The sequence below is a fragment of the Protopterus annectens genome, chromosome 1.part1 (genome assembly GCF_019279795.1).
Source record: "Protopterus annectens isolate FY-2018-M chromosome 1.part1, PAN1.0, whole genome shotgun sequence".
NCBI lineage: Eukaryota > Metazoa > Chordata > Ceratodontiformes > Protopteridae > Protopterus > Protopterus annectens.
In genome coordinates this window covers 426,127,477-426,149,629 of record NC_056726.1, presented here as the reverse complement: position 1 = coordinate 426,149,629, position 22,153 = coordinate 426,127,477, and the positions used below count along the sequence as shown (strand labels likewise).

At 40.6% G+C, this 22,153-nt stretch overlaps 1 protein-coding gene across 5 annotated transcripts in view; it reads left to right on the top strand.

Moving 5' to 3' along the window:
* CSDC2 (cold shock domain containing C2) overlaps window positions 1-22,153 on the top strand; it is a 966,239-nt gene that overhangs the window by 711,339 nt on the left and 232,747 nt on the right. For all 5 annotated transcript variants that reach the window (XM_044075637.1, XM_044075645.1, XM_044075654.1 and 2 more), the window contains one exon: window positions 10,023-10,247. In XM_044075637.1, the coding sequence (XP_043931572.1) occupies window positions 10,072-10,247 (176 nt within the window). In that variant the 5' untranslated portion in view covers window positions 10,023-10,071. The remainder of the gene's footprint in view (window positions 1-10,022; window positions 10,248-22,153) is intronic.

Here is a 22,153-nt window from a genome sequence, read left to right as displayed (position 1 = left end):
GCTTAGGGCCAAGTCAGTAAAAGCTGGAGCGATAGGTGGAGACTCGTGATAACTTTGTATATTACAAAGTGTTTTGTGGACATTGGGTAAGTCCACAAACCAAGGTTAAACTAAATCTGTGCTCAGCCCTGTAGAACTTGATTCCTTGCAGTACACTATTTTGGGAGGCAGTGGAGTGGCTCTACCTCCATTGCCTGAGAAACCATTTCAAGTGCTGGAGACCATTTTAAGTAAGCTTTGTTAACAAAGCTAGTTTTTGATTGGACTAGTGGGCATTCATTATTTAGACAGTGTGTCAGTGACTGGACCTAGGGATGGATCATTTATTTTCATTGTGTGCCTGGTCCTTTATTGCACGGTTCTCAGCTTCTGCCATTATCTTTCTCCTGTCCCTGCTTTTGGAAGCAACTGCTTTATTCCCTCCTTGTACTGTTTCATATCTTAGATATGAGGGTTTCCTGGACTTTTGCATTAAATAATTTGTCTAATTATACTGACATTATTTATCCAGGTTGAACTATTTTACTTTTGTAATTTATTTGTTCTGTGTTTCTACATGTAAATTTATGGCAATGTTTACAGATTCATTGTGTTGCATGTATTTTGCTGCGTATATAGTTTGTAGTTTAAAATTCCTCCTGATTAATTTGTAAAATACTTAGGAATAAATGCTCTGAAGTTGAATTATCCACTGTCATGTTTTTTTGTTTCTGTGTAAGCCTATAAGATAGATTACAAATATGTACAGCATCACCATTAGCAACATCATCTTACTCTGAATTTGAAGTGTTTAGAGTGCAGTGTTTGCACTGCCATTAACTGCTGTAGGTTTTCTACCATGGCAATGATCTTTTCTACTGCAAAACAATTTGTTATAACTGCGTGATATCTTGGTCATGGGCCTCCCTTGTGCTGTATGGTATGAAGAATGCAGGAGCTGCAATCTACTGTGACAAAAGGTTAGTGCATAAGACAGTAGTATTTACAAAACTTAGAAGATTATGATTGTGTTTCCAGTCTTAACCTGCTTATTGTCTGTTTCAGACATGGATACCAAGAAATTCACCTCAAGTGAAGCTTGAGAGGTGAATCTTGGCATCCATGTGGAGAACACATAATATAAGGTTATGATTGGAGAGAGAGCAAAAGAATCATGAATCTCCATATACTATAAAGAACTATCTACTTCATATTCTACCAGTTACAGAAAAAAATGTAACGTTTTGCTGGCTTTTAAACCTAGTGAAGCAGTTGGCAAGTGCTGTCCATCAGCAGGAGACATCTTTACATATTGTGTGTGTGTAAGGGAAGCAGTTGATTCATAAATCCATTTTGACTGGCTGTAATCCTCCACGTGTCAGGCAGAAAAGATGTTAAAATGGAGCTTTTTTTTAAGCTCTACCACAGACATTTGCTGTCCGGTGCTGACAGCTGTTGGTGCCTAGTGCCAGACATGATCTTATGGTTGTCATTTGTTAAGCACCCTTCTACATGTTGTTAAGATCCGATCTTGCACTAGGATAGTGCTGAATTAGGTTCTCTTTAAACCGATATTGCAGTGAAATCATAGTGCTCCATGCACTACATAAATACTTATATTTGCTGCTTAGAGGACATGAGCTATGGAGAAGGGTTTTTTATTACTTAGGACTTGCCATTGTCTATTCATATAACTCTTATAGAAGGTATTGTATGATTTCACTGAGCAATTCTGTATGAACATTAATAATTTTCCTTGATCATCTGGTATAGCTAGGATTTTAGGAACTGTGTTCCAACATGTATACCACCTTTAAGAATATAACCTCCCCATAGACAATACATGCTTTTTCAGTAGTTCGTGGAAGGAGTTCTGTTTTCACACCTGCAAATTTGTGGAACAACTCAAGGTCTCAATCAGTAAAGCTTAAAATGTATATCCTACTGCAAGCTTAGTATGCGTCTGACTATTCCTTTGCTGTTCTGTTTACTGCAGCAAGGTATGTATTCTGCATGCAGGTACATGGCCTTTTATGACAGAATTCCAGTATTTTGTTTATGTTGTTGCAACATCACTGTACCTACAAGCATTCTGACTTTCCCCTTCATGGTTTCAGAAAAGTGACATGGTAACTAAGGTGTAATTGCAGTTCTCCACCTGTGAGATCTTTGCACGGTGATACATCGCACATTAGTACACGCCATGATTACCCCTACAAATTCCAAATCATAAGTATATGACATATAACCTGTGGCACCAGCTTCATGGTTGCCTGGCTGTGTTGCTACTATGGCTCATATACTGTGCAGTGCTATAAAGTACTCTAGTAAAGTAATTTATTCATTAAATAAATGACTTGTTAAAAGTAGAATTTTAAACAGTGACACTTTCTGAAATCAGTAATTTGAACATTCTGTAAAGACATTACCTTCTTATGGAAATTAGGAATCAGTATTTTCTGCTGGACTGCCTTTGCATGCAGTATACAAGTGGGAAATGTGTTTGTCCAACTTGAAAGATTTGAAAAACAGTAGGCTTGTTTCCTTGTCATGTGACATTACTTTGCATTGAAAAGGTGAGGTACTAGTTTTATAGAAAAATATCTGCGAGTCTGCAAATCTCAAAATGTATAAAATAATGCACATTACACAACAGCCAAATTTGGATTAAATGACGTAATTCAAAAACATGAAACTATATTTTATCAAGATGAATGTTGTGTGGTTAGGCTACTAAATGTATGTAATGTTGTAACAAAGGGAGGTACTGCCAGCACAGCTATCTTGAATTTTGTAAATAATTATATGTCATTTGTGAATATCAACATGTATACAACATGCTTGTGTCACAGCTGTATTAGAACTGTATGTCATGTGAATATCAAACTGGTTTGTACAGACGTGTGTTAAAAAGGTATTTTGTAAAGTACTGAGCTTAAAGATGTATCCACAGTGTGCTCTGCTGGAAGAGAACAGAAATGTGCATGCATTATTGTAAATGTCTAAATGTATATATTTTAACAGTGGGAACTGGAATGCAGGAGATTAACTTCAGTCCAGCAAATTAAATTAAGTTATAGGCTACACAATAAAAGATAGTATCTTTCAGTTTTGTAGCTGGAGACACAGAGTCTGTGCTGAGAAGCTTTCTGTGATGTCTTCAGCGTGAACTAATCATTACCTTTGAAAGCATGAAGGAATGCAATTGTTTTACAACTTCCAGCATTTGCTAAAGATCTGAGGTCTATGTATTTTTACAGGTAGATGCTAAATACTGCCAGCAGTGGGGCTTTCAGTTGAGAACTACAGTCAGATGACAAGAAATGATGTCATTCTGCAAGCTATCCCAGCAGTAATATTTGATATATTAATTTGAGAAGTCTCTTAGACAGATCATTCTGGCTCCTGTCTTGGACCTGGCAACAACTAGAAGCTCCATTCACCACATCTGCCTTGCTCTATTATTAAGTTCTTGGGTTATAGCAATTCTCTTAGATACAGTCAGGAATATAGTAAAGCTTAGTTTAGACGTTTTTCTTTATTTACTTGAGACTGTCCTGCAATGTTTTAAATATTTCCTGTGGTTTTGAACTCTGTCACTGTGAATATATATTTAGTATTGTCTTGTTATATTTTTATTCATTATTAAATATATTTAAATTTTTTATTGTGGCTGATATCTGTAGAGATATTTAAGTTTTGAGAATACTTGCATATTTATTTGGTGACACTGTGTGGGTCACTCCTAATAGCCTTGCTCTTGGTCAAACTACCATTTGTGTTAATATTAATATTACGCAGTAAGATTGGACACCCTTTGTTAAGGGCCCTAAAGTAGCTTGTAAGTAGTGCCTGGTGGCAGTAATAACTACCTTATAATATGGGCAGAAGGGGGCATAGTTAGTAAACCTGTGCCAGACTTTCCCAGGTTTGTGTGTGTGTAAATCAAACCTCAAAGTGTGTGTGTGTCAGCTACTCGGGCAGGAGCATGAAGCACTGGTTGGACAGAGACGGTGCTGGAGGTCTAGGCTTGGTCACTCACCTGAGATCTAAACTCTGTAGCTGTGCCAGTGGGGAGTCCTTATTTGGGATCTGGAGGAAGGTAGAGAAACCAGCTCTGGACTGACTGTGGTCTCTGTGTGCTCTTAAGGGAAATTGCACTCGATGCAGAGAGCTGCATCTGGAAATATTGTGCGTGTACTTGCTAATCTCCCAGTGTATGTCTCCTACTGTTACCAGTGGTGAGGACTGAGGCTCCTTGATTACTGGTCTACTGGTGGGGTATCACAAGTGCATTCACATGTACATGTAATCTAGAGATGCAATTAAAACATACTCACCACTGGATGCACTAATTATTCTCATATTGTGTGCGTGTGTGTATCAGTAGAATTGTACACAAGTGTTTGCAACAGTAACTGTAAGATAACAAATTTTTGCTGAGATCAAATATTCTTCATCAAATGTGTTTGGCATAAATAGCATACAGAGTCCAGTTTACATCAACAGTAGCCTAGCATCCCATGTTTAGGGTCATAGGTTCATACTAGGCTATCTGCCCTAGGGCATTTATAAGCCTAGCCAGAATGTGTTTGGCTTTCGCCACCCATTTTAAATTTATTTTGCTATGCCCTTTTTCGAGGTTAGTATACTGTGCCTCTGTCTAACAGTGACACAAAAGTGATACCCGGGGTAAACCTACAATCTCCCATTCACTCATCAAGATTCCTCTTGAGGAGAGTCAATGAGGGACTCTGCCTAACCTGGACTGGGATTTTATTCCAGAGTGAAGGGAGCCTCTGGGTTATGAATCTGTCCCTCCAGCATGTCCTATTTATGTCAGTGCTGCGGTTCAAGTCTCTCGAGCGCGTAGCTCGATGGGATTTGGATTTTCTGATGTGCAGCATGTCCATTAATTCCGAGTTGGACATGGCTTTATACATCAGGCGCAGATCGCCTCTGAACAGGCGGTATGCCACTGAGTAGAGCTGGAGTTTCTTTAACCGGGCAGCATATGGCATCTGTTTGAGCCCTTTGATCCTCTTGGTGAGGTACTTTTGGGGTCTTTCCAGTTGCTGCAGGTGTCTGGTAAGGTACATCCCAAAAGGGGCATTGTACTCAATTATGGGCCTGATGAGGGATGAGTAAAGAGGCATGATGACCTCCCCTGATCTAGATATGAATCCCTTCATGATTAGGTGGGCTATATAAAATGTTTTTCTAACCACTTTGGCCACGTGGTTGTCAAATGAGAGATTGCTATCAACTTGGGTCCCCAGGTCCGTAATTACTTCTTCTGTACTTAATGGATTACCACCTATGTGGTAATTTGTGGGCACTTTGTTTTTGCCAAAGGGGATGACTATACACTTTTTGGCATTTAGCTTGAGGCCATGGCTCTGGCACCAGTTGTCTGTTTCTATGAGGCCCTTTTGGAGGATGCTTGTGTCGGCTGGAGAGTCAATTATGGCCCAGTTTGCAGTCATCTGCGAACTTGGTCAGCCACAGTCCTTCCGTGTTGGCCTGTACCTCCGAGAAATATATACCGAACGAGAGAGGTCCCAGGACTCAGCCTTGTGGGACACCACTTGTAACTGGTTTGGAGTCTGACATGGCTCCAGCAATTCTAACCATGTGGGTTCTGTCCTTGAGCCAGTTTGCCATCCATCTAGTGACATAGGGGTTTATATTTAAGCTGGTGAGCTTATCTATAATGCCCGAGTGGGGTATTGTATCGAAGGCTTTTGCGAGGTCCAGGTAGGCTGTGTGGACCACCTTCCCCTCGTCAATGGCCTTGGTGACTGTTTCAAAGAAATCAACCAGGTTTAAGAGGCAGGATCTGCCCTTAACAAAGCCGAACTGGGTAGGATCCAGTGTCTGTAGGTCCCCAATATCTTTATTTATGAGGTCCATGATAATCCTTTCCATAGCTTTGCAGACCAAGCTAGTCAGGCTTATGGGGCGATAGTTTCCAGGATCCATTGAGGCACCACCTTTATGGAGTGGGACCACTGTTGTTGTATGCCACTCTTTGGGCACATATCCTGTAGTAAGGCTGAGATTGAACAGTAGTTTTATGTTTGGGTTTAGCTCTTCTTGGAGTTCATGTAGGACACAGCCCGGGACACCGTCTGGTCCCATTGATGCTGTGTTTTTTGCTTTGGAGAGGGCGGCTCTTACCTGAGCATCTGAGATGTCAGGGGGGCAGCACTCTGCTGGGATAGATATTTGCCCTTTGGTGGGGGCAGTTTGCGCTGAACCTGTCAGCTAGGATGTTGGCAATGTCTGTGGGTTCGTGTATTTTTGTCATTTTGGACTAATTCTGAGCATATCTGGGAATTTCCACCCAGGTTCCTAACATAACTAAAGAAAGCCTTGTGATTATCCTTAGTGTCCTGTGCAATTTTTCTCTCGAAGCTGGCCTTAGACAATTTTATGAGTGCCCGTAGTTTTTGCTAATACTGATCAGTGATGCCTTCCCTTTTTGGGATTTTGCTCTATCATTTAGTAGCTTCCTCCTTCTATTGTATAGTTTGTTTATGGCTGGGGTCCACCAGACAGGACGTCTGCCTTTGGAGGATTGGGTCTTGGTTTTATTTGGGCATTCCTGAAGGTGTTCATAGAATGCGTTTATAAAGGATTCTGCGGTCTGGGCCGTATTTTCCACAGGCCCGGGGGCTTTGAAGGATTCCACCTCGGTTTTGAGGAGTGTGAAATTTGCTTTAGAGAAGTTTTTCACTGTGGTTTTCTGGGCAGGGGGTGGGGTCGGGATGTGAATATCCACTGAGATTAGTTTATGGTCTGATCTTACCAGTGAGGGATACACTTCTGGTCTGCAGCATAGAGTCCCCATGTTGGTGATGATCAGGTCCAGTATGTTTTCCCCTCTTGTGGGAGTGGTAACAAGTTGTTCCATAGCATTTGAGTTTATAAATTCTAAGAACCTTTGGGCTAGGGTGTTGGAGCTAGAGTAATGCTCACAGTCTATGTTTGGGTAGTTGCGAAGTCGCCCAATATAATGGTGTTTGGAGAGACCTTCATATTTTCCAGTGTTCTCAGGAAGGCCAAGTGGGGTTCCTGGGTTTGGGAGGGTGGTCTGTAGCAGGCTATAAACTGGAAGGCAGTTTTACCCACTGTTAGTTGCACATGGATAGTCTCTGATGCTTCGTGCTTTGCCACCAACCTGGAGGTGTGGGTATCTTTGATGAATATCGATACTCCCCCACCATTTGTGGTTCGGTCCAAGTTTTGGGGCCGAAAAGCATGGTATGAGGTATAACCTGGTAGTGCTGGGGTGCTCTCGGGAGCCCTGAACCAGGTTTCTGTTACTGCACAGATATCGATGTTCTCCATGCTAAGGAGAGTTTCGAGTGCGTGCATCTTGAGGTTTAAACTTCTGGCGTTGAGTAGCATTACTCTTAGTTTCTTATCCCTTGTGATACCTATGGAGGTGGGTTTGTCTTTTGAGCCTTGCCTAAAAAAGGCACTATGGGGGTAGCAAGAGCCTTTGCCAATATCCGAAAGCCCAGGGGTGACAGGTGCAAGCCGTCCCTAGCGAAGCATCGTGGCTTGTCGAGCATATCATCCCAAGCTGACAGGCATTGGATCCTTTGAATGACACCAGTACTTAAGCCAATTGTTGAAATTGATCATCTTGTCTTCATATTGTGGCATCATTCTTGGTGAGGGTAAGATGCTACTCAAGGTCAGGGTCATACCGGCCTGGGCTACATGCTCAGAGAGCTCCTCTATGTCTCTTTTCATGTAGTCCAGGGAGGTACGTCTCAGGTCATTCACACCAGCATGGACAGTGACTGAGTCATATTTGTACTTGCCTTGTGTTATGTGGCGGATCCTAGCGCCCGACAGGCTGCTCACTGTAACCCTCTCCTTGTTCAGCCTGGTGAGTCACCTATTACAAGTGTATCAGGTGTGTTGTTTAGTCTTAAGGGCTGTGACTGTTCGGCACACTGGCTTTGTGAGATATGTGTTGCACGTGTTTTGCTTTTGGGGTAGCGGTTGCTTGGGTGTCTGCTTTGGAGGTTTCTGCTGCTTAGGCAGATCTTTATTTAGAGCCTCTGAGTATATTTTTGTGTGATTATGTGTTTGGTTTGCTGTCGTGGTAGGTCTATGTGAGACTGGAATTGTAGTGAGTGTGGTTTCCTTCTCCTCCTGACTGGTTATGCCAGTACTGAGTTGAGAGAGCTTAGCCTCCAGTTTGGCTGTATGGTTGCATCTCTCACATGTGTTGGAATTTGTTGGGAGGAGGAGAGGGTTGTCTGTGTACATGAGGCAGTTGTAACATTGCCTCAAGATTCCCAGATTCACCAGCTGGACCGGAGAGGAGATTGACAACTGACCTTTGAACATGCTAGAATAATATTGGGAATTCCTTTATAATTGAAAACAAGGGCCAGTGGGGAGTGAGGGTGTAGTGCTTTTAATTTTTAGTGCTGACTTATATAATTGCTTTAGTGAGCAAGTGCCAGGTAACTTAAGTGCAATGTGTTACAGGTAACTTAAATGCAAAAACGACAAACAGTAACTTTCTTTCAAGTGAAACAAGGAAATAAGTACAGTAAGCAATGCAGATATCACTAGTGATCCACAGAAGCTGAGAAGTCACAGATTAGGTGGAATTAGCATTCCAGGGAAATAACAAGCAAACAAACAACAAGCATATAAACAAAGCTAGATTTAGCAGGCCTGGATCTAGTCTATGCTACAGCAAACAAGGTGTACCAATTTCAGTAATATACAGTTCATGTTAGGACATTTAGTATTTTTCTGTTACAAGAATTGCAAAGAGAGTAGATTATGGATATAAGCGTTTACTGTTATATTTTGAAAAATTGTGCCAGTTGCTACGAGACTGTTTCAGAAAAACAAGTGGTGTAATTTGCTTTTTGTTTTCTTAAAGCTAGATACTAAGGCCAGGCTATCTGCTTGGAAGGCAAGTTTTTTATGTCATTCTTAAACAAACTTATTGGAAATAAGAAATTTACTATTTAAAGTGTATCCGCTGCGTGAAAAGAATTAAAAATGTCACATTTTGGAATGTGTTTGAAAAATAAACACTATTGTGATGCTAATGTAAGAGCTGGTTTGTCAGAACTTCTATGTCTGACCCTACCTTTGGTAGATCATTTATGGTTTTGAAGAGTTTAAAAACCTTTATTCCCCCTGAGTGTAGCAATGGTTTCTAAAGCATTAATATTTATTCCTTTTACATTCTCCACTTCCTGTCCATGACCTCGCAGTACTGGTGCTGCGGTAGCATTGTCGCCTCACAGGAAGACGTTGTCCCATTCGATTCTCAGCTAGAGCGTCTTCTGTGTGGAGGCATACGTGAATGGGCATGCCTTCGTTGAAGGTTGTGCGTCAGGAATGGTAACTCGGCACGTAAAAATCCTCTACCAAACATTAGCGGACCGGAGTTCTGCTGTGGCGACCCCTAACCGGGATAAACCGAAAGACACAACAACAACTTCCTGTCCATGACCTCCCATAGAATGATGAGATAAAGTTCCATTCTGCTGAGCTTCAGTTTATTTGCCTCATGCGGTATATAAAAAAGCATATGGTGGTAATGGTTTTACATAATGGTGTAAGATTTGTTAAGACTAAAATGGAAAAAGACTAGAATCTGCCTACCATAGGGCTAGACTGCAGTCACTTTAACATCATCAAGTAGAGTAGACCTGAGCGTATTATCTGCATACATTGTATCCTTGAAGAGTTGTTTAAAGATTGACAAACTTGTGAATGTACAAGTAGCTGTGACTGTCATTGTGAGATCTGGTGTACAAATACATATGCACAGATGCATTCACGCAAGGTGATGGGCATTCTCCTTGTAGCATTTACTGCAGTGACAGAGGAGCCCTAAAATTCAGAGGTGGAAAAAGGTGATTCTTTACGGCAGTAAAAGTTAGTTGATGGCTGCCATGATGCAGAATGGGATAGAGAGACCATGTGAAAATGTTAAGTACTTGCTAAGTGATGGTTTCTTTTAAAAGTAATATGCCACATTTTTTTTTCAGGCAGAGAATAGCGGCTAATCCTTTGGGGAAAGTCCTCTACAGCCTCGACATGTCATCTGACCCAACAAACCCACCTCCTCTACAACCTCTTCACTCTCCCAAGTCACCCATATCTTCCTCATTGCCTTTCCATCGGGAGAGCAGTCGAATTTGGGAGAGAGACCACCCTTGGTTTGGGGAGCTGCCAAGCCCCCTTCCTACAAAAAGGACTAGGACATACTCTGCGTAAGTACCAAAACCAGTGATTTACAATCAAAACCAGTGATTTACAATCAAAACCAGTGATTTACAATGCTTTGTCTTTATACTGATATTGTTATATCCTGCATTGTTCATGCACTAGATGCAATCATTTAGATAGCTTCTCTATGGAATCCCATTCTTTTACATGTTTTTGTGTGTGCATTCTTCTGTTCATAGATTGTCTAAATGTAGTGAGCAGTAAGCCCTTGTCTGCTGTCTTTCTAAGGGTTAAAGTTTAACACCATATAAATAACAACAATACCTTATTTGTGCTAAAATCGAGGAATTTCTAGAATACTCAACATTCAGGAATAAGAACTCTGTATTTAAATGTGTTTCTCCTGTAATGCAAAGTGTTTTAACCACAAATAATTGTTCAGAAAAACTTCAGTCAGTCATGTAATATGGTTGTAGGCATGTGTGCACACACACTCACACACACGCGCACAAAGCAGAACAAGAAAACTTTAGTTTAGTTGATAATGAAGAACTAAATCACATTTTAGAATATGAAATCTGAAATTACAAATAGTCTAAATAGTTAAAATTCTCCTTTTTCTGTATAATACATCACAAACACGTTATACATAGCTGTTTTTGAAATGTCTCCCATTGCTTAATACAGTCCCTTAATCTTTAAAATAATTTTTGTGGGTATGTGTGTGCATGTGTATGATGGTTAAATTAAATGTCTGTTTACATTTCAGTTTACATTTCAGTTTATCCTATCACACTGCATTATATTTTTGCATTTTGGGAAATTGCATTTTAAATTATCTGTATTTTGCTTAGAGATAAACTAGCATTTCTTACCTACTTAATTTTTGATTTGTTTGGATTTTGGCAGATGTATAAAACTACTATTGTGATGTCCATGTATAATTTTCTTTGTTAAAAATCAAAAGAAAATTTGCAACTCTGAAGTCAATATCATTCAGTGTTGAATAAAATGCTGAATGTTTAATGTGCTGTATCCTTGTATTTCTCACTTGTTCAAACAATATAATTTCCATATCTGACATATTAACCAAATTGTGTACCTTTCTGATACATTGTGCTTATTTTTGCCAGTCTGGAGCCTAGCTCTCAACATCTTGTAAAAAATCTGGACAATGCCCCCAAAATAGGGGCAAATTTTAAATATTGCTCTTATAAACGTAGAAAGTTGCTAGAATATAAGGTCTTGTGTTACCATGCATTTTCTACAGGATATGAAGTCTGAAACTCAAATGCCTGTCATTATTTAGTGAATTGAGTCCGCACTGATTTGTCACAAAAAATCCAGAAAAACACAAATTCTATGAGGAACAGACCAAACATATTAGGCAAAAATCTGGACATTCTGCCAAAATCTGGACAGTTGAGAGGTATGGCAGGAGGCAGGTTTTTGTTTTGGTTTTAACAAGAAGCATCTTTATTAAATTATCATTTAAGACATAGGCAGTCATACATTTATATAAATGAAAACAAACCATATTGACACAGTTCCAGTTGGAAATATTTTACATCACAGACCATGCTAACACAATTATAGTTGCAAACATTATACATCACTTATAATCTACCCAATCATTGTGTGTCAGACATTGCACAACTCATTCAAATCCTGCCTACTTTTAAACCTCATTCCTCCCCTGTATGTATTGTTCCCACAGTCCCCATTTTTCCTGTGTAGTTTGCGCCTACTCTTTTCTAAAGATTCCCATTTCCAATTGTTTTATCTCTGTTACTATATTCACTATTTCTAGTGCAGTTGGCTTAGACTTTGATTTCCATTTTCTAGTAATTGCTTTTTTGGCAGCCATCATAATTAAACTCACCAAGGCCTTACTATGTCTGGGCAATTCTGATTCTGTGTTATAGCTCGAAAAATAATTTCCTTAGTTACACCAAGTTACTCACCTGGTATCTCTGATAGAGTAGTCTGCAGGGAATCTTTAAAGTCTGCCAACTCATTACACTCCCAGAAAATATGTTCCCAATTACCTCTTTCTTCCCTGTCACACCTCCAATGTTTGGTCTACCTCAGGAAACATTATCTGGAGTCTACTTGGGGTATAAAAATATCTGTGTAAACATTTCCAAGCAAGAATCCTAAATCTTCTAGATTTTGTTGCGTATTTGTTTGGGAGACATACATATATCCACATAGTCGGCCTTAGGCATAGGCCAACTAGGCATCCACCTAGGGTGCCACTGTAGTAAGGGGGTACTTTTCCAGTATTTGTTTATTTACTGTTTTGTAGTAAAGGAATGGTTTCTTTAAAATATGTTGAATGAATACAGGCAACACTGAAGAGTAAAACAGACTATGAGGAAAAGGAAATAAGTAAATTGGGTGGTGTAGGGAGACCAGGATGGGCACACTGGGTGTCGTTTTTTTTTTTTTGGAGGGGGGGCACTGTGGAGCACTTTCGCCTAGGGCACTAGTTGACCAAAAGCCGGCCCTGTTCATTCCTCCATTGTTTCTTTATGAAATGCTTATCCAGTTTCTTTTCCCAATCCTTTCTAACCTATTCTGATTGATTCTTATTCTTATCATGCAATATTTTGTATACTGTACTAATTATTCCTTTTTTAACAGCAGCTTCTGTTCTAGATTGTATTAAAACCTCTCTGTAATAAAGGATATGTGATATAGTAAGCAAGAGTCTTCTGTATAATAAATTATTTTGTACTTCAGGTTTAGGGAGCAAGTTTCATGCTGAGTGGTAAGTCATGGTACATATTCCCAAATTTTACAGTATAGAACATCTCTCTTACCACTCAAGAAGTCCCCTACACATTTGATTTATCCATTTTTTTCAGTATCTTTTATCTTTAGTTTGGATTACTGTTTCCTCTTCACTTCAGTATGAATGGAACTGCATGCTGCTTCTGGTGAAAATGGCTTTACTATTAAAATTAGGCTTTCATGAATGGGAATGAGTTGTGTTATGTTGTTGTTTTGTGGTTCATTTCCTAGTATAGTTCAGAAAAGTCATAACTATTAATGTTTTTGGTAAGGTTTCAGCAGGGCCGGCCTTAGCTGAAATGACACCCTAGGCGAAGTAGTGCTCTGGTGCCCCTTAAGCCCTACCCACACCATACTCAAGGAACACCTCTATGTGAGCCATGCCCACATGTAGGTCACTCCCACATCTTGCTTTTTATAAATGCGTGGAAAATCAATGAATGCTTTGTCATACTGTAACAAAGATACCCTGTAATGTAGTTAACCTGCAAGTGAATTCTTAATAAACCTGCTTGATCTGTTCCTGCAAGTGAATTCTCCTTAATAAACCTGCTTGATCTGTTGCTCCTTCAAGATTTTATCTACAGTCATGACACAGTAATAAAACTGCTTTTTACAAAGTTCATTGATGTTTATGCATAGAACTTGTGTCATTTACTCTGGTGTAGCATCAGCTCTGCAGTGTGCATGACTTTGCCTAAAATGTTACACATTCATTACTAACATACCCTGATGTGTCCTTCATGCTCTTCACAGGTCAAGTCAACATACTTGAATGTCAGCAACACAATGTGATCTGACAAAAAATAAGGCAAAAATCTGGACATTGTGGAAATAACACCAGACACATGCCAGTTGCAAAATGGCTATTTCGTGACACAGTCAATGAGCACTGCATGATTCATTGCCTTGTTACCTAGCTTGAACTGGTCAAATTAAGTAGCAGTTTCCTCAAAAGTCTGTCATACCTCTTCCGCTTCAATACAATTACACCACTGAGAATGCAAGCTGACAATATGCAATGAGTTTGCCTAGAATTTGCTTACAGAAACTAGTTTTGTATCTATCAACCCTGCATTAATTTACCTACACATGCAATGGATGCAAGCAACCCAAAAATGCGTTTTTTGTGCATCCATTCTGAGCAGACTGCTTGCTTCTGCCTCACTACATCTTTTTGCAAATTCAGTCACAGCAGATGCGTTACACGTATCAATCATCTGGTTGTTTTCGTTCACATTCCCCACATAACTAAGATGCATGTTGTTTGATATATTAATTACCAATGTTCATCATGTTTCACTGTTGCAGTCATTACACTTGGGTTATCCGCCGGCAGGCGACCCGCAGTCGGCCCGAGTTCCAAAGTCTTGGTTCGGCATTGGCTGCTGTCACCTCTTCCCTGACGTCAGTGCGCCAGGGGTATAAAAGTTGCAACCGATGCCATTTTCTTCAGTTTTTCTTGCCCCAGATGTCAGGTGCCCCCAGATAGGAAGGCGGAAAAGATATAAATATGCCAAACAACAATGTATCATTAAAGCTCAGTACCCCATTGGGGAAACTTTTTCTTGCTCCAGACCAATGTCAGTAAAAGTTAATAATTGTATTTCTTGTGGGAAGCAAATACCTCATAAGGACTTTCACTCTTACTGCATTCCTTGCCTAGGCCCTGATCATGACATTACTAGTTGTCGGTTTTATGCTAGATTCAATAAACGCACTATTAAACGTCGGTTTGAATTTGCTTTACATTACTTTGGATGAAGATTTAACTATATAATGCCATCGGATCAGCCAACGACTGGTATGTATAAAAAATGCAAAGACAAAGAAAGAGACAGGCATCCGAGGTCCAAAGATGAAGCCTCTTCTAGGCCAGTCGCCGGTTCTCAGTGAGGTGCTTTCGCAGCCCCTGACACCTGCTACCTCAGAGCCACTGGCTGTAACCAACAGCCACATGGAGGCCCCGAGGCCTGTGGAAACTCAAGGTATTGGGCCTGCGGAAACTATGCCCTCAGATGGGTCCGGAGCCACTGAGCAGGCACCGGCTTCTGAGGGCGTCTTCAGACCTTCACAACTTACAATTAAGACTACTACAGCAACAAAGGCAAAGTCAAAGACAAGGAAACAAGTACAGCATTCTCCAGAACAGTCATCCATGCCAAAGAAACAGATGCTAAAAATGGCCGAAGACCTTATTACTTTAATCAGGGGCTCCCATCCCCCTCCTGACAAAAGGCCTAGGCAAGACACTGGTTATGATTCCTCTGATCAAGTTTCCATTTCCACTGATTCTTCTTCTGATCAGGGCTACTCTCTCCCTCCTTATGAGGACTCTGATGCTGAAGAGTCCATTCCTTCAGCCTCACCACCTGAGGATTATTCTTTTGGGGAAACCCTGCACACCATGAGGGAGCATTTCCACTGGGAGAGCCAGGATTACTCAGAATCCAAAAAAGGCTCAGAAATTTCCTTTTACTGCCTTAGCACAGGACCATGGCTATCCCCCCTGTGCTTGATATTGTAGATGTCTTTACTGAATCCAGTCTGTCTCCAGACTCTTTACCCCTTGCACCAGTAAAGCCAGACAGGTACTACAGGGTCCCTGACTCTCATAAATTCCTTTACAAAAACCCCGCTGCAGACCCAGAAACAATTTCTCAGGGTCCTAAAGGGGTTAAATCTTCCACTGCCAAAAATCCTGTCCCCTCAGATAGGTATTCCAGAGCTCTGGACAGATAGGGGAAAAAAGTTTACACTTCTGCTACTTTAGCTGTAAGAGCTTTAAACTGTCAGTTTCACATGCTTAAATATCAACAGCATCTCATGTCATTGTTAAAGCAAAAAATGGTTAGAAATACAGAAAGTCCAGACAGTAAAGAAATGCAGGAATTATTGCATACAGTTGAACAAGTGGGAAAGCATACTCTGCAATGTGGTTTTGATTCATTAGAGGCTTCTTGTAGAGCCGCAGTTACAGGCTCAGTTATTCGAAGACATGCTTGGTTGAAAGAACAAAGTTTACCTGACCATGTTAAGGTAAAGTTATTGGATGCACCACTACAGCATGATACTTTGTTTGGTGTTAAGGCAGAAGAGGTTTTAAAGAAAATGGAGGATAAAGCAAAGTCAATGCAAATGGTGAAAGATTTCTTACAGGTTCAACCATTTAGATTTAGCAGAAACTGTCCTTCAAAAAATTGGTCCTTTCCAGTGCCAGACAGGCCACAAAGAGGCAGATACAGATGCCCAAGAGGCAGATCTCAGCCGCAAGGCTCCTACAGACCTTAGCAGTGGGGTGCTTCAGCCCCCAAAGGAGGAGAAGACAAATCACAAACTTATAGGAAACAAACACAATGACTTCCCTCTGCAAATGCCAAGCTCTTACCAGTTGATAGTACCCCTAGGGGGAAAGCTAGCACTTTTCTCAACCAATTGGCACATGATCACCCAAGACCAATGGGTGCTGAATATATTTTCTCAGGGGTACAGGTTCCACTTCCATACTCTACCAAAACTAAAAGGTATGCCAAACCTGCCACAAAACCAATGGGCAGATGCACAAAAACAGATTGCTGCTGTTATGGGAGCTATTCAAAAAGTTCCACAAGAATAACCGGGACAAGGATTTTACTCAAGACTTTTCTTAGTACCCAGAAAAGACAAAGTCTGGAGGCCAATACTGGACCTGTCAATCTTAAATACCTTCCTGGATGTTCCAAAATTCAAAATGTTAACATTACAACAACTCCTGCCCATGCTGGGCAAGGAGGCTTGGCTAGTTACTTTGGATCTCAAGGAGGCATACCTGCAAGTCCCAATCGGACAATTGTGTAGAAGATACCTCAGATTTATAGCAGGTTCAATGCATTACCAATTCTCTGCACTGCCCTTTGGCTTATCTACTGCGCCCAGGGTCTCCACAAAATGCCTGGCTCCAGTAATTGCATTTTGCAGATAAAAAGGAATTCAAATATATCCCTACTTGGACAACTGCCTTATTCAAGCAGACAGCAAGGACATTCTTCTAAAGCACCTGGCGTTTGTAAAAAAGTTACTAATTTGCCTAGGGTATACAGTAAACGAGAAGAAATCAAAACTAGTGCCCTCTCAAAAGATAATATTCCTGGGTGCAAGCTTAAATACATCTGCCCAGATGGCTTATCTCATGCCAGACAAACAAAGGCAACTGACTCATTACTTTCAATTGATGGCAAAAAAGACCCAGCTCCCTGCAAGAAAAATTCTGCAGGCCCTGGGTTTCATGGCATCCTGCATACTACTAATTCCATATGCAAAGCTGCATATGAGGAAACTACAATGGTATCTAAAAAGTGTTTGGACTCAACATTGTCAAAGCCTAGAGACAATCATAACCTTGATCCCCTGCCTACAACAGGAATTTCGATGGTGGTCCCAGGCCTGTCACCACAACAAGGGACAGCCTTTCACCTTACCTACAGCCAGGCAGACAATAACAACGGATGCATCGTATTATGCCTGGGGAGCACATATGGCAGGAAAATGTATTCAGGGCACGTGGCCCAGGGAACAAATGCATCTTCACATCAATCAAAAAGAGATGCTAGCTGCACCAAATGCCCTGACAGCCTTCAAGGACCTAATACATCCAGGACAACTACTAATAAAGACAGACAGTACCACAGTTATGTGGTACATAAACAAGCAAGGGGGCACGCATTCCTACCCCCTATGCAGACAAGCCATGACTTTGTGGAGCACAGCACCTACCTACCAGGTACATCTGCAAGTACAATTCCTGCCAGGAACAAAAAATACACTGGCAGACGAACTAAGCAGAAATCTCATGGATCCTCATGAAATGAAGCTAAATCCACAAGTGTTCAACATGATAACAACGGAGTGGGGACACCCACACATAGATCTGTTTGCCTCCCCTCACAATTGCCAAATACAGACGTTTTGCAAAGACTTATCACTCTCAAGCATGGAAAGTGGATGCTCTATCATTCAGCTGGAAAATCCTGACAGTCTACGCCTTCCCTCTGATGCCTCTTCTCACCAAAGTACTTCTAAAAGTCAGACAAGAGAAGCCAAAACTGATCCTAATTGCACCAGACTGGCCACGCCAGCACTGGTGTCCAATCCTAAAAACTCTGTCTCAGGACCCACCTTGGCCTCTTTCTCTAATACCTCATCTTCTGACACAGCAAAACTATCAGATTCTGCACAGTCAACTCATTACCTTACACCTGTCAGCATGGCGAATAATGTAGCCACTCAGACTGCAACTCTCTCTAAAGCTGTAATGGATGTAATTTTGGAAGCCAGGAGGCTCAGCACTAGGAAATCTTATGCAGAAAAATGGAAAAGATTTTGTGCATGGAACAAGGCAAAAGGACTGTACCCACTGGTCCCTAATATACCTCAGATTTTACAATACTTGACTGAGATGTTGGAGAAAGGCCTATCTTTCTCATCTATTAAAATCCATGCCTCTGCCATTTCAGCTCATTACAGTGCGGATCCTCCTACACATCCTTTACTACGGCAGTACGTCAGAGGGGCAAAGAATATAAGACCCCCTAGAAGAGCACCAGTACCAACTTGGGACCTCAATTTTGTTTTAGAGAAACTAACACTGCCTCCATTTGAACCAGCCAGCACAGCTGATCTTAAATTCCTGTCATGGAAAACTGCTCTGCTCCTAGCAGTAACTTCAGCAAGAAGAGTCTCAGAATTACAGGCATTGATGGCCGTAGAACCTTTCCTCATTTTTCATCAAGACAGGGTTTCTCTTAGAACAAACCCCACATTCATGCCGAAAGTGGTCTCCAATGTGGCCTTAAACCAAACCATTAATTTGCCTACTTTCTACCCAAATCCCCAGAGTAAAGGGGAAAAACTTCTGCACGCTTTGGATATACACAGGCAGTTACGATTTTACTTGGACAAAACAAAAGCTTTCAGAAAAACTGAGCAACTGTTTGTAGCATATGCTGCAGGATCACAAGGAAAGCCTATTACAAAGCAGACAATCTCCAAATGGATAGGACACTGCATCCGCTTCTGTTATGCACAGCATGGCAAATATGTGCCTAATAGCATTATGCCTTATTCTACCAGAGCAGCAGCTTTCCTCAAAGGGGTACCAACCAAAGACATTTTAGAAGCTGCAACCTGGAGCTCAGTGCACACTTTTACCAAGCATTACCACCTACCACTCTACTCCAAATCCAGAGCAGGCTTTGCCACTGCAGTTCTGCAGGGCTTGTTAGCCTCGCCAAATCCAATCTAGACCCAGCCACCCAACCTCAAGCTGTGGGATTCTACCCACGTGTAATGACTGCAACAGTGAAACACGAACATAGTACAGTTGTGTACCTACCATAAATGTAGATGTTCGAGTGTATTCACTGTTGCAGTCCAGGTTACCCACCCACCCCCCTCTTTGCTGGGACTATTCTGTACTTCTCAGCTCTATACAACCTATGTGGTGTATTTGCTTGTAGATGAAGGAAATGTTTATAGTATTATATGCATTGTTGTTTGGCATATTTATAGCTTTTCAGCCTTCCTATCTGGGGGCACCTAACATCTGGGGCAAGAAAAACTGAAGAAAATGGCATCAGTTGCATCTTTTATACCCCTGGCGCACTGATGTCAGGGAAGAGGTGACAGCAACCGACGCCAGACCAGGACTTTGGAACTCGGGCCGACTGAGGGTCGCCTGCCGGCGGATAACCCAAGTGTAATGACTGCAACAGTGAATACACTCGAACATCTACATTTATGGTAGGTACACAACTGTAATTTCTGTACTTTTTACAGTACAGTATTTTCTACGTCTCAGACCCATGAGGAACCTTTGAAGATGTACTCCTTGTTCAGAAAGTACTGTTTCCATCTATAATAAATAAAAATGTTTACATATTGCCTTGCCCAGAGTGTTTTAGGCACAGCATTCTTCAAGATCACTTTTCCTGACCCACCTCTCATTTAAAGACTGATCTTCACAGAATCCTAACATGGTCATGCTTTCCAAGTTATATTCTTAAGTTTCAAATCCTGTACTTATTTTCAAAAATGTCATTTACTTGCTTTAATGCAACTACATCCTAACATATTCCCTCTTATAAGTGCATTCTCCACACTAAAAATGAAAATTATCACATAAATAACACAAGACTTAGTTGTTCTTCTGACACATTTCTATACCATTTAACTTTCTCACTGTACCAGGGTTGGGTTTGAATGAAATCTCACACTTTAGATATTTTTTCTTCCTAGCTGTTCATATCATGTAATGCATCTTATTTAAAGTTTTCTGGCCAAGGAAAAAGCCCATAGAGCAAAGATTCACAGCTGACTTCGTTCCCTTCCAAAAAAATTATAACCTACTAAGATTCTGAGGATTCATAACTTTTACTACAAACTGAGGGCAGCTGAATCAGCTAGAATGCTGAAAGTGCTAAAACCTAGATACCACTGATAGAACAAAACAGTGGCCAAGACTAAGTCCGTGACCTTCCAAATTTATCAGTCGATTCCTAACTTTACAAAAAATATTTAATCACCATTTTATAGATGCAGAGAATATTGTTTCTTTGCAGGGTGTTTAAAATGTGAACATGAACGGCCACTGAAAAATTCCTGAATAAAAAATATAAATGCAAAGCTAACATTTATTGCAGGGTATTATGATTTCACATTCTGAGCACACAAAGCCAAAAATAAGTGGGGGAGCAAAGTCTTCAAGTTGTGGATGCTTTTAAAGAATGCAGCCAGTATTGCCAAAGATTAGTTTAGTAACATAAACATTAATGGAAGTACAAGAATTCAATTCAAAATGCAGTTCAATGGAAGTTATGAAACTAATCTTTGGCAATACTCACTACCTGCATTCTTTTAGTCATATCTCAACAGTGGCACACAACAGCATTTTGAATAAATTAAAGTGCATGCATGCATGCAGCATGCTACATTATTTTCTGGCGAGCTGAATTATCTTTTCATAAAAGGAGATTTTCCTGACCCTAAGATAACATTTAAAACATCTGCAGACAGTTGTTACCGGAGCCTTTATTTTTATTAGTTCGTTTGTTACCCGGCAAGATTCATGAGGTACAGTTGCTGAGAAACCTCCACACTATAGCTTACCTTGTGAGTCTTGCCAGGTAAGAAAATAACTAATAAGAATAAAAGCCTAGAATTACCACCTGCCTGCAGATGTTTCTCTTCAATGAGCTTCAATTAGCATAAAATGAGCGGAGCAGATGTCTCATTTGGTCCAAATCACATAAGATGACTCACTTGATTTGTAGCACTAGCAAGTGCTCCCATATCAAGAAGTTTATTTAAACAAGATCGCAATGAGAAACATATACATGACACTGAGGACACATGAAAAACTATCACTATAAAAAAAAATCACTAACTCACTCCATCACAAACTTCTTGCACAGCAACAACTCCAGCAGATATTCACTTCTCTCGGGGGGGGGGGATACTGCATTGATGAGCAGCGATGCATAATCCGTCAAAAGGAAAACTTCTTAAAACCCTCATAGTTCTAAAAGACAATCTAGCTACATTTAAATGGGAAAAGGGGAGAGCCAGATACAGTACAAGCTACAAACGGACCATATGAAGGTACTACCCATCTTAGATACACTGTTAGAAAGAAAACATCACAATTTCATATACAGCTATCTCGCTTTCTTTACACTCAGTTAGAAAGAAAACATCACAATTTCATATACAGCTATCTCGCTTTCTTTACACTCAGAAAGAAAACATCACGATTTCATATACAGCTATCTCGCTTTCTTTACCTAAACAGAGACTGCCTGGTATAAGAAAATACAAATGTATCATTTCTTTTCAGAGTTCCAGGGCAATAAATCCTGCACTACTCTAAGTCATTGACAATTTCTGTTCGGGCTTTTCCTTCATATACAAACACAAGCAACCCATGTGTTATTTAATCAAGAAGTATGCCAAAACAGCCCTGTATGCCCAAAAGTGTCAGCAAGATTATACCTTTTATTGGAATGTATTTTAGCTCCCTAACTTCACTTACCTTAAGCACACACATAAAAATCCCAAATAAAACCACTCTTTGTCTGCCCACGTGGTCGAGAACCAAGTCGCCGATTCACTCACATCGAAC